Raw genomic sequence first — 15225 nt, 5'->3', positions numbered from 1 at the left:
ATATTCTTATATTCTATATTCCTACAGTCTCCCATTTTTGTCTTTCCTAGCTTTACTCAGACTTCATCTCTTCCAGTCACCTTTCCACAGTAGGCCCAAGTAATTCCAAAAGTTATATTTTCTTCCCATTTCGCTTATCCCTCCAAATAAACCACATTTGACATGAGGATAACTGACAGGCTATTCTATTCCCAAAGCCCTGGCAAATAGCTCCTGGACACCAAAGGGAACAGAATAATTTGCAGCTGGGCTTAAATGCAGTTTTTTTTTTGTGTCATCCTCAGTTTTAGACAGCAAACTTAGTGGGCGTACATCACATCGACTTAGTTTTTGCTTTTACATACCACTAGTAAATGCACTGAAGCAATTTCTTATTTGTTAGGCAAGTTTCATAACCACAACGGTGACAAATGCATTAGAAACATTCCACTGAGCAGCAGGAAAGATATGAAGGAACAACCAGTGATGGTACATACCAAAGTTTGCTGGGGGCGGGAGCAGGGGCACTACGCAACACCATCAGCTGCCACCTACTCAGCTACCCTAAACAACACACATAATAAGAGAATACGCGCTTGCTATCCAAAGGAGACTTCAAGACAAGTCATCTTCATTGCCACACAAACAGATTTCTCCCACTGAATCTATTCTATATAAAGATTTTGAGCACTCACCACTGGAAAGAACTAAACATTAGCATCAGTTTTTTTCTAAAAAAAAAAATTAACTTTTCTTTATTTTGTTTGTTTACATCTTAACATTTTCATAGTTACTTCCGATAATCTTATTCAAAGCTACAGTGAATCTGTATAACCTCGTTATTATGGAGGTTGCGGAGAGGAGAAGATGATGGCTCAGTAAAGAAGATCAAAAAAATAAATAATCTCCTGAGAGTTAGGAAAAAAGACTCTGTGACTTCTAATAATTGCTTGATCTCAAATACAGTATGCTGAAAATTCTGAATGCTGGAATAGGTGTGCTGACAATCTGCATGAGGACCACAACTTCCCGCCTGATTTAACAGACACAGGGAACACCATCTGGATGAAAAATGGCAGCCATCCAGCCATTCCAGTGGAGTCTGGGTACCAAACTCAGAATGATGAAAACATGCAGCTGGCAGTTTGCTAAACAAAAGGCTCATCCACATAAAATCCTCCCCTATTCTTTATTTTTTTCCTCAAGATTTTAGTGCAAGCCCAACCAGCTTTTGTTCTTACTAAAGAGGTTCTCAATAGGAGAAAGATATAAAATAGAACAAAGACTGCACTAAGAATAAGGAAACCAAGATTACAGTTCCAGCCCTGCTGTGTGACTTTGGGCATATTCTATAGCCTATATGAGCTATAATTATCTTTCTCTGTGAAATGAACGAGTTGGACTAAATGATTCCAAGTCTACAGGGTCAGATCAACCTAAAGCACAATATTACACTGGACCTTTATATCAAAAATACACTAAATAAAATAAGGTTCTGAAAACCTTAACGCCACTTCCCAAACCTGCTACAGTTACTTGCCACCTTCTCTTCATGGCTATTAGAAGAGAAAAGTGCCATAGTATGGCCCATTTGACAGTCAGGGCCATACCACTGATAGAGTGTAATGACACACCCATCTTCAATAAAAAGTGGAAATGACTTCTGCAGGCTGCAGTGGACAAATCAGTTTTGTTGTTTACAGAAAGACTATTGAATGCCGATTCATCTTTCAACTCCAAACCAGGAATTACCTTTTGAGGACTTTTTCCAATTCCCTAACCCCTCCCCAATAGTTGTGCTGTCCGTCTTTTTCATACAGATGTCTACTCTTTCACTTACCATTATTTTTTATTTATTTCTCCCTTCCAGGTTGTCAAGCCCATGAAGGCAGAAATATCTTGTGTCTTCAGCTTCTAGCGCTCTATCTGTACAACAACCACAACTCTTTCAGCTGCAAATCTAAAGAGGAATATACAGACTCTTGCATCTGAAAAATGCAGAAATAGCCTAAGCTTCGGGCAAAGCTAGATTCAGCTGTTCAACAAGCACATGTGTATGGTGATGGATGGCGATGAGAGTTTGGGTGGTGAACACGATGTAGTCTACACAGAAATCTAAATAGAATAATGTACACCTGAAATTTATATAATCTGATAAACCAATGTTACCTTAATAAAATTTTTTTTAAAACAAGAATCCATCGATCAGCTCATCTTCCCTCATGTTGGTCTTATAAATAGACAGACACTGGTAAGACAGCAGTATTGGCAGGCTATGCCAGTTTTCTCTCCTCCTAATTACAAGTGTCTCTCTCATGACCCTTTTTGGATCTGTGTCCATCTTTGAACTGATCACTACGGCTCTAGAGATACAATCCTCACTGGCCAAGTCAGCACAAGTTTCCCACTCCTTGAGCAGGAGTATGTGCTGCAAGTCAGCCTATAGACAGAAGCTGTGGGAAGGGGACTCCACAAAAACAACTCAAGTCTCACTTCCAGAAAAATAACAACAGTAAGCAAGGAAGGCAGAAACAACAGATGTCCTTTACAACTTGGTTGTTTGCTTAATTGAATGTAATCATATTTGTAACAGAGACTTTGTCCTCTCATAGACTCTGATTGTACCACTCCCTACTACACAAATAGATTCTAATAAATTACATCATGATTAGTTAAGGATGGAGGAGTGGGGATAGGGGATGGGATGCACATGTGGATGTAGGTAAAGAGAAAACAGCTATCTTTCTAGGTCACCCTGAAAGCTAGAGCTAAAATTTTACTTTTAAGAGTGTGGCCTCTTCCTTACACAATATACAAAAATTAACTTGAAATGTATGAAAGATCTAAATGTAAGAGCTAAAACTATAAAATTCTCAGGAAAATTATAGGCATAAATCTACATGACCTTGGATCAGACAATGTTTGCTTAGGTATGACACCAAAATCACAAGCAAAAAAGAAAAAGTAGATAATCCAGACGATCAAAGTTTAAAACTTTTGTGCTTAATGGACATCACCAAAAAAGTGAAAAAACAACCCAAGAATGGGATAAAATATTTGCAACTAATATATCCAATGAAGGACTAATATTCAGAATATATAAAGAACTCTTGGAACTCAATAATAAAAAGACAACTCACTTAAAAACTAGAAAAGGATTCAAATAGATATTTCTCCAAAGAAGATATAAAAAATGGTGAAGGGCCAGCCCCAGTGCCCTAGGGGCTAAGTTCAGCATGCTCTGCTTCAGTGGCCCAGGTTCAGTTCCCAGGCATGGACCTACACCACTCATCTGTCAGTGATCATGCTGTGGTGGTGGCTCATATACAAAAAGAATAAGATTGGCAGTGGATGTTAGCCTAGGGTGAATCTTCCTTAGCAAAAAAAAAAAAAAAAAAAAAAGGCCAATACCCAAATGAAAAGGTGCTTAACATCTTTAGTCATTAAGGAAATACAAATCAAAAGTACAATGAGATACCACTTCACACCCACTAAGATGGCTAAAATCTAACAGACAGAGAATAACAGGTATTGAGGAGGATGTGGAGAAATTGGAACCAGCATAAGTTGCTGATGGGCATGTAAAATGTTGCCGTCACACTGGAACACAGTTTGGCAGTCATACATACAGTTACCATATGACCCAGAAATTCCAGTCTTAGGGATATATATACATGCACCCTGAAGCATGATAATTTGCTTTGGATAAGTCACATGTCCACATTAGAACTTACTTAGCTAAAACTATAAAATTCTCAGGAAACACAAAAACTTGTACATGAATGTTCATTACAGCATGTTTTGTAATAACCAAAAAGTGGAAACAACCCAAATATCCACCAACCAACGAATGGATAAACAAAATGTGCTATATCCACACCATGGGATATTACTCAGCCATAAAAAGGAATAAAATACCAATACATGCTACAACATGAACTTTGAAAAGATTAAGCTAAAGGAAAGAGGCCAGTCACAAAAGACCACGTGGTGCCCAGAATAGGCATAATCTAGAGACAGAAATTAGATTAGTGGGGGAAGGAGAAAATGGGGAGTAACAGATAATGAGTGTGGGTTTCTTTTAGGGGTAATCAAAATATTCTGGAATTAGACAGTGGTGATGGTTACACACTTTGTGAATATCCTCAAAACCACTGAATTGTACATTAAGAGAGTGAATTTCATGGTATGTGAATTATATCTCAATATTTTTCAAAGTTTGAATATGGACTGGGTATTAGGCATTATCAAGAAATTATTATAATTTTGATAATTGCAACAATATTATTGAGGTAATATAAGGCAATATCCCCTTTTGTGAAGATGCACACTGAAGAGTGTAAGAGTGAAATGACATGATGTCTTGGATATGCTTTAGAATAGTTCAGCAAACAAAGAGTGTAGAAGATAAAGAAAAATGTAGCAAAATCTTTATAACTGTCGAACCTGGGTAATAGACATATGTGGGTTCAACATAACTTCCTCTCTACTTTTGTGTGTGTTTGAAATTTTTCAAATAAAAAATTACTTTAAAAGATTATGATACAAATTTGCCTTTCTTGTGGATGGACTGTGTGGCAATTAGTCCAGCCACGGCTTTAAAAGTTCTCCACTAATAATGATATAAATATTGAAATACTGAAACCAAATTGCGAAGTCCACTCAAAGAAATGGACAAAATCTGTCTGGTGTTTCCATTACTTCTAAGACATTCCTTCCCAAGATATTTCCTCTCATTAGCCAAAACCATGTTTTAAGGCAATATTTTCTCAAACTATATTACCAAACCAGACATTCCTCAAGACATTAACAGCTGTTCTCAAAAAAATGTTCCATGTCAAAGAAGTTTGAGAAACACTGGGTCAAAAAGAGTTAATGTATTTGCTGTCCTAATTCTCGGAGTCATTAATATGCTCACATGCACTGTGATTCATCCAAAAGGAGCTATAACATGCCTAATTTAGAAAACTAATGTAAATCCACTTATTTATACGGCATACCTACTAAGTTCATGAAATTCTTCTCTTGCGACCCTGGCAGAGAATCAGAATCACTTCTGATGTGACCACATCGCTCCTCTGTTTAGCCCTTTGCTGGTTTTCCACTGCTCACACATCAAACTCAGTAGCCCAGCAAAGGAGTTCCTTTTGGTGTTCCCAAATACACATGCACCCTGAAGCATGATAATTTGCTTTGGTTAAGTCACATGTCCACATTAGAACTGATTTGCTAAGTGAAACAACTTCCTAGTCCACATTTATAATTATTCAAACTTTAGCCTAGGTATAATTCAATACTCATGCAATACTATTACTATTCCAACTCATCCTACTATTGGCTGCAAGTGTAGAAATTTTTAAATATGCAATTCTCTTGTATTGCACACATGGAAAATACCTCTCAAAAATCTTTTTTTTTCTCTGATACTTGGATTTCTAGAAAGAGGAAAAAGCTTCCAGGATATGCTGCCACTAGAAAGAATTTCCCCTCATAACTTAAAAGCTACTCTCCAGTCATATCCCACGTTGCACTTTCAATTATTGAGCCTAACTGCGGCTGAGGTTAAAAATTGGCCCCTTGCTGCCTGGCTTGGGATTTGCTTTTTAACTGGGTTGTTTGCCATCCACTGTAGTCTTTAAAAAAATTAATTAGTTAAGAACATTTAAAGATCTAGTGACTTAAAGTAAAGTCTGGATTTCTTAAGTTCCTTGGTATTATCAAAGATCTGACATTGAATGTTTTCAGGATACAATCGACCAGAGATAAAAATAATGGTACCCCCCTTAGATGAGACTTCCAAATACACAAGCACTCCACCCTGCACTTTACACCTTGACATTCATGCAGCATGGATTGTGATGTCTGTGTCTATTTTTTATTAAATGAGAATTATACTGATCTAAATTTCATCCAAAAAAAATTTAAGCAGTTTATCAAATTTGTTATGTTAAATACATGACATAGGATAATTAAGAATAAAAACAACACCCACCAATTAAAAGGAACAAGCGAAAAGATTTTCCAGGCATCTGGTGGATATAATTATGTAAAATGCAGTAATTAATTACTGCATTGAATCCTGACCTTGCCTAAGTAAAATGTGATTTCTAGTTTTCTTTCCTCGAGTAAAAATTTCAGGGTTCCAAAATAGGGCTGAGTTGATCATCAATTGAGATTTGCAAGAATTTCCCCCCAACAGTAAAGTTCCAACTAGCTTTACTCTTCAGATCTTTACAATTTCTCTCAAGCACAGAGCAGACACCATATTGCTGTGATCTTGCTATGGGTTATCAGTCTGATCCGTATAGGTAACATCTAATAGAAGATAAAGACCACAAATCATTTATGATTGATAAATTTTATCAAACGTATTAAGTTCTGTGGGCTGTTCCTTTAGCTACGTTAGTCTTCATAGCAATCCTCCTTACCTATTTCAAAAAGGGAAAAGGAAACGTTTGCACTGGATGTGCCTAGAGCTTTCACAATATCACGCCATGGGGGAAAAGGGAGACTTGAAGAGATTATTTCCTCGTGCTTTTTTGCCATCAGGAGGGTGGCTGTCCAACTGTGGTAACCCAACATTATAATTATCAGATAAATATCTAGCACAAAGTAAAGGCATCCAAAATTTCACTGAAATGTGGGGTTGTCCCCTTTCTGACAGAAACAGACAGGAAGGGTCACCCTGTCTCTACGTGGGGTCTTAAGTTTACAGACAGGTGCTTTTGTTTTCCCTGGATTGGCAGCACACTGAAGCTCAAATACTGTCCTCCAAGGGGTTAAATATGTCATAGATGTCACATGGTTGCAAGACAATGTCTAAGATCCTTTGAGTTCTGTGCCAAATAAAGTTTGAAGACATAAAGTATTACAGTCCTTGCAAAAGTAAACAATCATGGGGCAAAACATGCATTCATCTTGACCTATCTTCACATTCACATCTTGAATAGTTTTTTAAAAAATATTCATTAGTTTCAGTAATAGCACAATTTAGCAACTTCTGCTAACTTGAATCCTTCTTTTCCCATTACTTCATTTGAAGGCTATTTTTTTTCCTACTTTCCACTAGATTGTAAATTTCACAGAGGCTAAAACCAAATTTGTGCCATTCACCACTATATTCCCAGAACCTAGCACAGCATTTGCCATAGGACACACAATAAATATTGAATGAATGAATGAATGCCCACTAAATATCATTAATAACAATTTTAAGCAACAGAGAAAAAAATCCATTTAGAAGGTTTTTAAGCAAAATGTGAGAAGTAAAATGTAAAAATGTTACCAAAAAAATTAAAAAATAATACATTTAAAAATCCTCCAGCTTGATAATGTACACAATTTTCACTGGTTTCAGACTCTATAATGTTAAAAACTCAATGTTTTTTAGAAAGCAATTTCTATTCTGCAGAGGAAAGGTATTATAAAACGCAAGCATTACCAAGAGCTCTTACACAATTAAAATTATGGAAATTTGGTTTTGTTTTATTAACAGTAACTAAAGGTTGCAATGAATTTTTAGAGAGCCATTCTGAATAGAAGAGTATGACCAAAAATCTGAAGCAGAAATCTTACTAATAACAATTCAATGACTGGGACTATATCTAGTTTCCTGAACTAGAACAAGAGAGACAAAGGAAAAATGGCTTCTCCTCAGAGACCAGAAGCAGAAAGCACTAACACAGAGGTGCTGGGATTAAAAACAGGGAGGAAAAGAAAGCTGAAGAAGGTATGTTCTGAACACACTGGCGGAAGACCTGGTTACCTCGACGGACTGTTCCGTCCACATCACTGGTCCTCATGAGCACCCAAAACACCCTCAGCACTGAGGAGAGGGTGAGCCAAGATATGTACACATCTTTACACTTTTTCTCAAGAACCCCTCAATTTCAGAAAGGTAAAGCAAATACACAACAAACTATTTTAAATAATTCAAGACACTATACATGAAGTGGAGAGCAATACGGATGTGTTATAATCTATATGGAGATTTATGAGAGCAGTGGGGGAAGGAGGGCTTCACAGAGGAAACAGAACTGCAGGGGTGTGTGCGTGTGTGTGTGCGTGTGTGTGTGCATGTGTGTGCGCATGTGTGTGTGCGTGTGTGGACATTCCACTCAATGCAAAGGGAACAAAAATTACCTCCCGCCTGTGTGCTAAGGCTGGGTTTCACATCCATTTCCTGTAATCTTCACAACCTAGTGAATATATAGATGTATATTCACATCTCCACTTAGCAGATGTGCAAACTGAACAGGTGGCATGAGCTGAATCAGTTCACATAGCTAGAAAGTGCATGAGCCCAGATTCAAACCTATGATTATCTGGTGGTAAAGTCTCCCATTTTTAAAATTCTTAATATGATCCCACAACTAGAAGGACCTGCAACTAGGATATACAACTATGTACGGGGGTGGGTTGGGGAGATAAAGCAGAAAAAAAAAAGATTAGCAACAGTTGTTAGCTCAGGTGCCAATCTTTAAAAAAAAAAATTTCTTAATATGAGCAAAGTCACAAAATGATGACTGTTTAAACTACTCTACAGATACTTCTTCTCTTATACAAGGGGTTTAAAAAATGAAAAGGTAACGTTCAACACATAATCCTAACAGCTCATGGCTGCATAGCACCTACTCTGTGCCAAACACTGTTGTAAGTGCTTTAAAGGTATTAGCTCACAGCATCCTTGCGTTTGTGTGAGGAAGTAAATGTGATTTTCAAATCAGGAAACTGGAACACAAAGAGGTTAACTAACAGCCCAAGGTCACTCTTCTAGTAAGTGGCAGGGCCTTTTATAAGCATTATTCCACACCATTCCAATAAAGTATTCAAATGAGAATCACCCCAGTTGCACCCAGGGGTTCTTTAAACGCCCCAGGCAGGTCTCTGGCTTCTCCAAGGGCACCTGATCAGGGGAGAGCATCCAGCAGGACTTGGGTTTCACTGGCATAGTCTGGCCTGCGTGCTGGTTCAGCCCTACCACCCATTGGTTCTGCCACTTCACACAAGTTACTTAGCTTCTCAGGGTCTTGGCTTTGACACCTGTAAAACAGGAGCTTGTGATAAATGGTCTCAGTCTCTAGTTCTAAACATCTGTGGTTGAAATTGACAGACTTGCTTTATACCAATATTTCTAACTACCAACATGCAAAAAGAAGAATTCCGGGCATGAACAGTGGTCTAATTTGTTAATAAGTAAATACAAATTCATAGTAACCTAAATGAGCAAAATATATCATCCTACCTGCAAACACCCAAAAGTTAATAGAGTTATTTTTCTAATTTCTCTCAGAGTGACAAGCTTAAAATATTTCTCAAAGTACTCACAAAATTGGTTAAAATAAAGAACACACCAACTTTTTGTCCCAAGTGAAGTGACCTCATAGAAATAAGTGCCAACTTTTCTTACTCCTTTGTTGAAATACAATTTTGTTTTTCTTTCCTGGAAGTGTTCTAAGACTCTTGCCAGACACAGCTCTAGCAAATAGCACATTTAATCCTTTTGTAATGCAGGAGAGTGCTTTGACAACTCCTAGGGCAGCTGTGGCAGTTGCTCAGACCCCGCCTGGAGCAACTGGAAGCATGGCCAGCCACACAGACAGAGCGCCCTCTTGCACACAAGCATTAATACATTTATAACCTCCCAGATCTTCAAGTGACAACAGAAGGATCAATCCTAGCAACAGCGGCTGTAGCACCACGAATCAGACTTCAAAGTGAAGAACGCTTAGTGAAGTCCCAGCACACAAGAGTCAGAAATCCTTTAAACCAGTCACCAGATGACTTACAGTGATAAGGCACATCATAATGACCTGGGTGATAACAGTGAGAGCTTGGGTTAAGGCCACTAGATACAGAAGACACGTGGTTAAATACAGGGTTATCTGAGTATTTGGAGTTCAAGACCTTCTCCAGTTAAAGGTCCAATTTGGTCCATAAGACCAGAACACATTTGGGCCAGCCGGGTGGCGCAGTGGTTAAGTACACACATTCCGCTCCAGAGACCTGGGGTTCGCTGGTTCGGATCCCGGGTGCAGACATGGCACTGCTTGGCAAGCCATGCTGTGGTAGGCATCCTACATATAAAGCAGAGGAAGATGGGCATGGATGTTAGCTCAGGGCCAGTCTTCCTCAGCCCAAAAAAAAAAAAAAAAAGGACGCTTGGCAGCAGATGTTAGTTCAGGGCTAATCTTCCTCAAAAAAAAAAAGAAGACCAGCACACATTCCAAAGAACTTGTAACAACAGGTTCTAAGAACAAGACTAAGAGCCAAATTCAATACTAGGACCTCCACGTACAGCTGTGCAGGCCGTGTACTGCACAATTCTGGCGGGGGGGGGGGTGCACTATCTATGAGTATTGTCCCCTGGAGTTGTGCACTCCAGTAGCCCTTCTCAGAACACTTCTAAAATATCAACAAAGCTAGAAAAAGAGCAACAGTGGCCACGAGTACCTTTTGCCAACAGACATTTTGCAAAATATATTGGTTTTTAATTTTAGTTTGAGTAGACCTCAATAGAAATCTCAGCCTCTCAAAAGTTTTCACAGGAATCCTGTAGCAGACGAAGAATTCAATTCACCTGTGTCTAAATATTTTGTCAGGAAAGGTTTCAGAATCACTGGGAAAAGGTGCAATGACCAAAGTTTGTTCCGTCTCTAGGGGCCAAGTGGTATGGCTAAGGCACCTCCCACAGGGACTTCACTCCACGATTTTGCCAGCTTCCACTTCCTTAGGCTCAGAAGCCACTGTTTCACAGCTGGGCTATAAGAAAATATTCAAGAAACAGGAGCATTTCCTCCTAATTGGTACACTCACGAGAGACGTGAGGTTAAAGGTTAGTGTGCATTTTCCAAGTCAGCCAAATAGTCAAATTTCATTACACCAATCCAACTAGAAGGTCATTCATAACTCAGGAAAAAGTCTAAACCACAGAGCTTGTCATAGGAGAGCTACTACTTTTCTCTTATCTGAAGAGATTCAAACTAGATTTTTGAAAGTCCATTGAATTGATTACAGTTTTTAATCGCAAACTAGAAAGAAAACACATATCTATCTGCACTGTATTATACTGAAGATATACGCATATTATATATCAATATATGTGATTTTACCTGCTAGCCTATTAGATTTTTGACACCAGAAATTCTCTTGTATCTCCCTACCGCACTTAGCACAGTGCTGCAAACACGTTACTAATAGTTATCACTTAACAAGTGCTTGTTGGGTACCAAGTGTGAATCTAAGTATTTTATGTGTATTAATACATTCAATCATCGTAGCAATGCTATGAGGCAGGCAGGCTCATTATTCCCATCTTACAAAAGAAGAAACCTGAGGCTCAGAGGAGTTAAGTAACTTGCCCAAGACGCAGAGCTAGTAAATAGAGCCAATATTTGAATCCAGGGAGTCTGATGATAAGATCTGTGCTTTCAACCATCACACTATTCTTTCTCAACACTCTATACTGAGTAAACATTGCTGGATGTTTATGCACAGGTCCTTCATTAGAGAAGTACTTTAAACGATTATCTTTTCCTGAATAGGTCATTTACTGTATGTCATTGATGCCATTAATTTCTTAGAAAATCCTATTTAGCTAAATATTTATCCATTTCACCAAAATTTCCTCATTAGTGGACTCCAAATTAACAAGGTTGGACTTTTAATATAAAGAGTCAATCCAAGGTTCATCCTTGGTAAAAGAAAATAAAATAAAATGAAAAATCGCACCATTCTGCAGAATGATGCTGATAATGGCAGAGGCTATGCATGTGTGGGAACAGGGCGTATATGGGAAGTCTCTGTACCTTCCTCTCAATTTTACCATAAACTGCTCTAAAAAAAGGCATTTTTAGAGTCAATCCAAAAGATTTACACACACACACACACACACACACACACTCCCCAGCTCCAGGGTTCCGCCCCTCCAAGGACCCCAGAACCACTTGAAACTCTCCCACAGCCCTCTGTATGATTCTTGGAGCCTTTGCTTCGTTTCTGCCTTGTGTCACTCTGCATAAGCTCCCTCAAGAGAAGAACACCACATTTACTTTTGTAACCTCCTTAGCACATAGCATAGAAAATATACAATAGAAAATATTTGGAAAAAACAGAGGAAATCAGGAAAGTATCATGAGTGTGGAAATTTTTATCCAAGGATGTTTTTTTCCTTTTTAAACCAACTGCACTATAATTCAGGGTAATATTCTTCCAGGCCAAAGTACATCATAAGCTTATTTTAATAAGATCATTTCTGGCAACATTCACAGAGTTAAACTATGTGTATTTTTAAAAAGTAGTTTCAGTCTTCTGTTGTCTCAGCAAGAAACGTCTATTTATTGAACAAAAGGACATTATAGTCCCTTAAAATTCTACTGTTTTTTACAGACAGATCAGCCGGGAGGCATGAAGTCCAACCCTTTGGAGTCTGAACACAATAAAGCCTGGAAAAATGCCATAAACCAACAAAGATTGCTGTCCTGCTTTGGGTTCATAAACGTCCCCCCAGCTATGTTTAATACTTACACAAAAGTGCAGATTCTTATTTCAAGGGACTTTCTACCAACAATCTGCAGCCTACTGCTGTCCACATTACATTGAGAATACCACTTAGATAAACACCAACCTATACACATATATATATATTTTTAAGTATGAAGAAAGACATAAGATGGAAGACTACCATGCATATTTTTTAAAATCCCAAATGTATGTGAAGAAATATGAAAACAAGTATTGATTATTTTTAAAAATGTTTTACCTGGCACTAAGAGAGAGTACCAGTACACTATTATTGTTGTCTTGAATCTACACTCTACTGTAACTCTAATTTACTAGCGGACAGAAACCACAAGAAAGAATGAAGGATTGATTACATTTATCAAAACGAAACTATTCCTGCTTCAGAAATGCTAAATACAGAGTTACCATACGACCCAGCGATTCCACTCCTAGCAATACACCCAAGCAAAATGAAACCATATGTCCCCACAAAAACTTGCACATGAATGTTTATAGCAGCTTTATTCATAATAATCAAAAAGTAGTAACAACCCGAATCTCCAACTGATGAATGAATAAACCAAACATAGCATATCCATGTAATAGAATATTATTCAACCATAAAGAAGAACGAAGTACTGATACATACCTCAACAAGGATGACCCTTGAAAACATTATATTAAATAAAAGAAGCCACTCACAAAGACCATCAGTGTATGAGTCCATTTATGTGAAATCTCCAGAATTGGGAAATCTATAGAGAAAGAAAATAAATTTGTGGTTGCTAGGGGCTGGGGGAGAGGGGGTGGGCAGTGACTGCTGGTGGGTATGGGGTTTAATTTTAGGGTGATGAAAATATAAGATTTAAACCTAATCACAAGAAAAAATCAGACAAACCCAAATTGGAGGCGTTGTACAAAATAACTGACGCCACAGTTTGAAGTGAAATTAGATCCTGTGACAAAGCAGAAAGAGCAAATGCGTGGCCTGGCTCTACGACCCAGTCAAGCTTCTCTGCTTCCTGGCCCTTGGTTTCCTCACAGTAGAACAGGATGTCCCAGGGTTGTGGTAAATAGCAAAAATTAAATATCCAGTGACGTCTCTAGCATAAAGTAAACAGATGCTCAATAAATTATTTTTGCCGTTTTGTTAAGTCTGCCAAGACACTGAGATAAAATTTAAGACACGCCTTTATTAACCAAATGACTTGAGCTGTGCTGTCCGGTACAGCAGCCATCAGCCGCAGGTGGTTATTTAAATTTACATTAATTAAAATTAAAAATTCATTTCCTCAGTCCCATGACCCACATTTCACATGCTTAATAGTCATAAGTGTCTAGTGACTACAGTATTGGACAGCACAGATCCAGAAAAATATCAAAAGATGAATTTCTGTAGATCTAGAATGTTTTTACCATCACTGCACTAGAGACCTAAAGATACTCACATGAGCTACCACATGTTAAACTCTGCATCAAGCTTTAAACTTTTATACCCAACTTAAGAAACTGTTAGTATCAACTACTGAAAGTTCTGTTAAGACAGCAAGAAGATGGAGAAAAATTTCAGTTGATAGATGTTCACAGAAAATATTTCCAAAATATATTTCAAACAAAAATAAACCAAACTGCAACCAGTCCTTATCTCAGTGAATGGTCTGGGCTATTAAATTAGCATTTCCAAAGTGTGAAACTAGGACAGTCTCCTATCACTACAAAATGAAAAGGAGAAGGAATTAAGTAAATGAGCAACAGCAACCTCTGAAATCAACCAAATGTTTGTGACAGCAATTTCTCATCCATAAATTATATTTTTTTAGGAAATATTTTTAAATATCTATTTCTCTCCTGTTATCTCCAGTTCACACTTTATCTGTTGGTGTCAACAGAAGGCTTAAATCTCCAAGAGCAGTGAGATGTGTCATATTTTAGCCAGTCATTTTCTATGAAACAGAAAAAAATGTTTTACAGATATAAAAAATCTTTTTGTTAATGATTTCTATTAATAATAGGAAATGGGAAAGTCATTCCTCAATGTTTCTCACTTATTCCCACACAAGATGCTTTGAACTACACGGAGAATACTGCAGATTGCAACAGTTCCCTTAAACAGGCAAAACCAGACCAAGAAGCTTAGTTTAAGAGCTCTTCAGAAACAAGAAAGACAGGCACCTGTCCACTTTCATCTAGGCTAAGGAAGGTTCTGGGCCACTGTGTACGATGTCTTTACATTCAGATACCAAAATGATAATGAGTCCAAATTTATGAAGGACTATTGAGTAATAATTAAAACATCCCCCGCTGCAACTCCAATGCTTTCACATTCAAGATACATTACCCCTGTGAAAGAGCTTTGTGAGCTTTCGGCTTTAAGGCGAGTGCACTTTTCTCGCCCTATTCCAGCTGGAATATACCCAGTAATTATGCCTGGAAGTTGCAAGGCACTTTCCCCTGGGGAGCTTTAAGTGCTTTAAAAACATGGGCTAATCCACCTTTAATATCCCCAGGCAGCAGAGAGAGGCTTGGTACTCTCTAAAAGACGAAAAAGTTGAAGTGATTTTCCTGATGTTACACCACTGAGAGTTAGGTGACTTGAGGTGGGAATTTATATGTTCTGGCTCAGCACCCACACACACTGCACCAGAAGATTTAAACAGACCACTAGAAACTCTAAGGGTGTTTCAGAGGAGTTAAAGTCTCTGAAGAAAGGCTGGCAAATCCCCAGGATGTCAGATCCTTGGCAGA

At 38.0% G+C, this 15225-nt stretch overlaps 1 protein-coding gene across 5 annotated transcripts in view; it reads right to left on the bottom strand.

The window, feature by feature from the left end:
- The window catches only part of CDK14 (cyclin dependent kinase 14), a 549770-nt gene that overhangs the window by 483995 nt on the left and 50550 nt on the right, over positions 1 to 15225 (bottom strand). For 2 of the 5 annotated variants that reach the window (XM_070264493.1, XM_070264494.1), the window contains exon 3: positions 13130 to 13235. The exons of the other annotated variants lie outside the window; for them this stretch is intronic. In XM_070264493.1, coding sequence (XP_070120594.1) covers positions 13130 to 13207 — 78 coding nt within the window. In that variant the 5' untranslated portion in view covers positions 13208 to 13235. The remainder of the gene's footprint in view (positions 1 to 13129; positions 13236 to 15225) is intronic. 5 annotated transcript variants of the gene reach the window in all.

The sequence above is a fragment of the Equus caballus genome, chromosome 4 (assembly GCF_041296265.1).
Source record: "Equus caballus isolate H_3958 breed thoroughbred chromosome 4, TB-T2T, whole genome shotgun sequence".
NCBI lineage: Eukaryota > Metazoa > Chordata > Mammalia > Perissodactyla > Equidae > Equus > Equus caballus.
The sequence above is the reverse complement of the archived record's forward strand: the minus strand, read 5'-3'. Positions and strand labels throughout refer to the sequence as shown.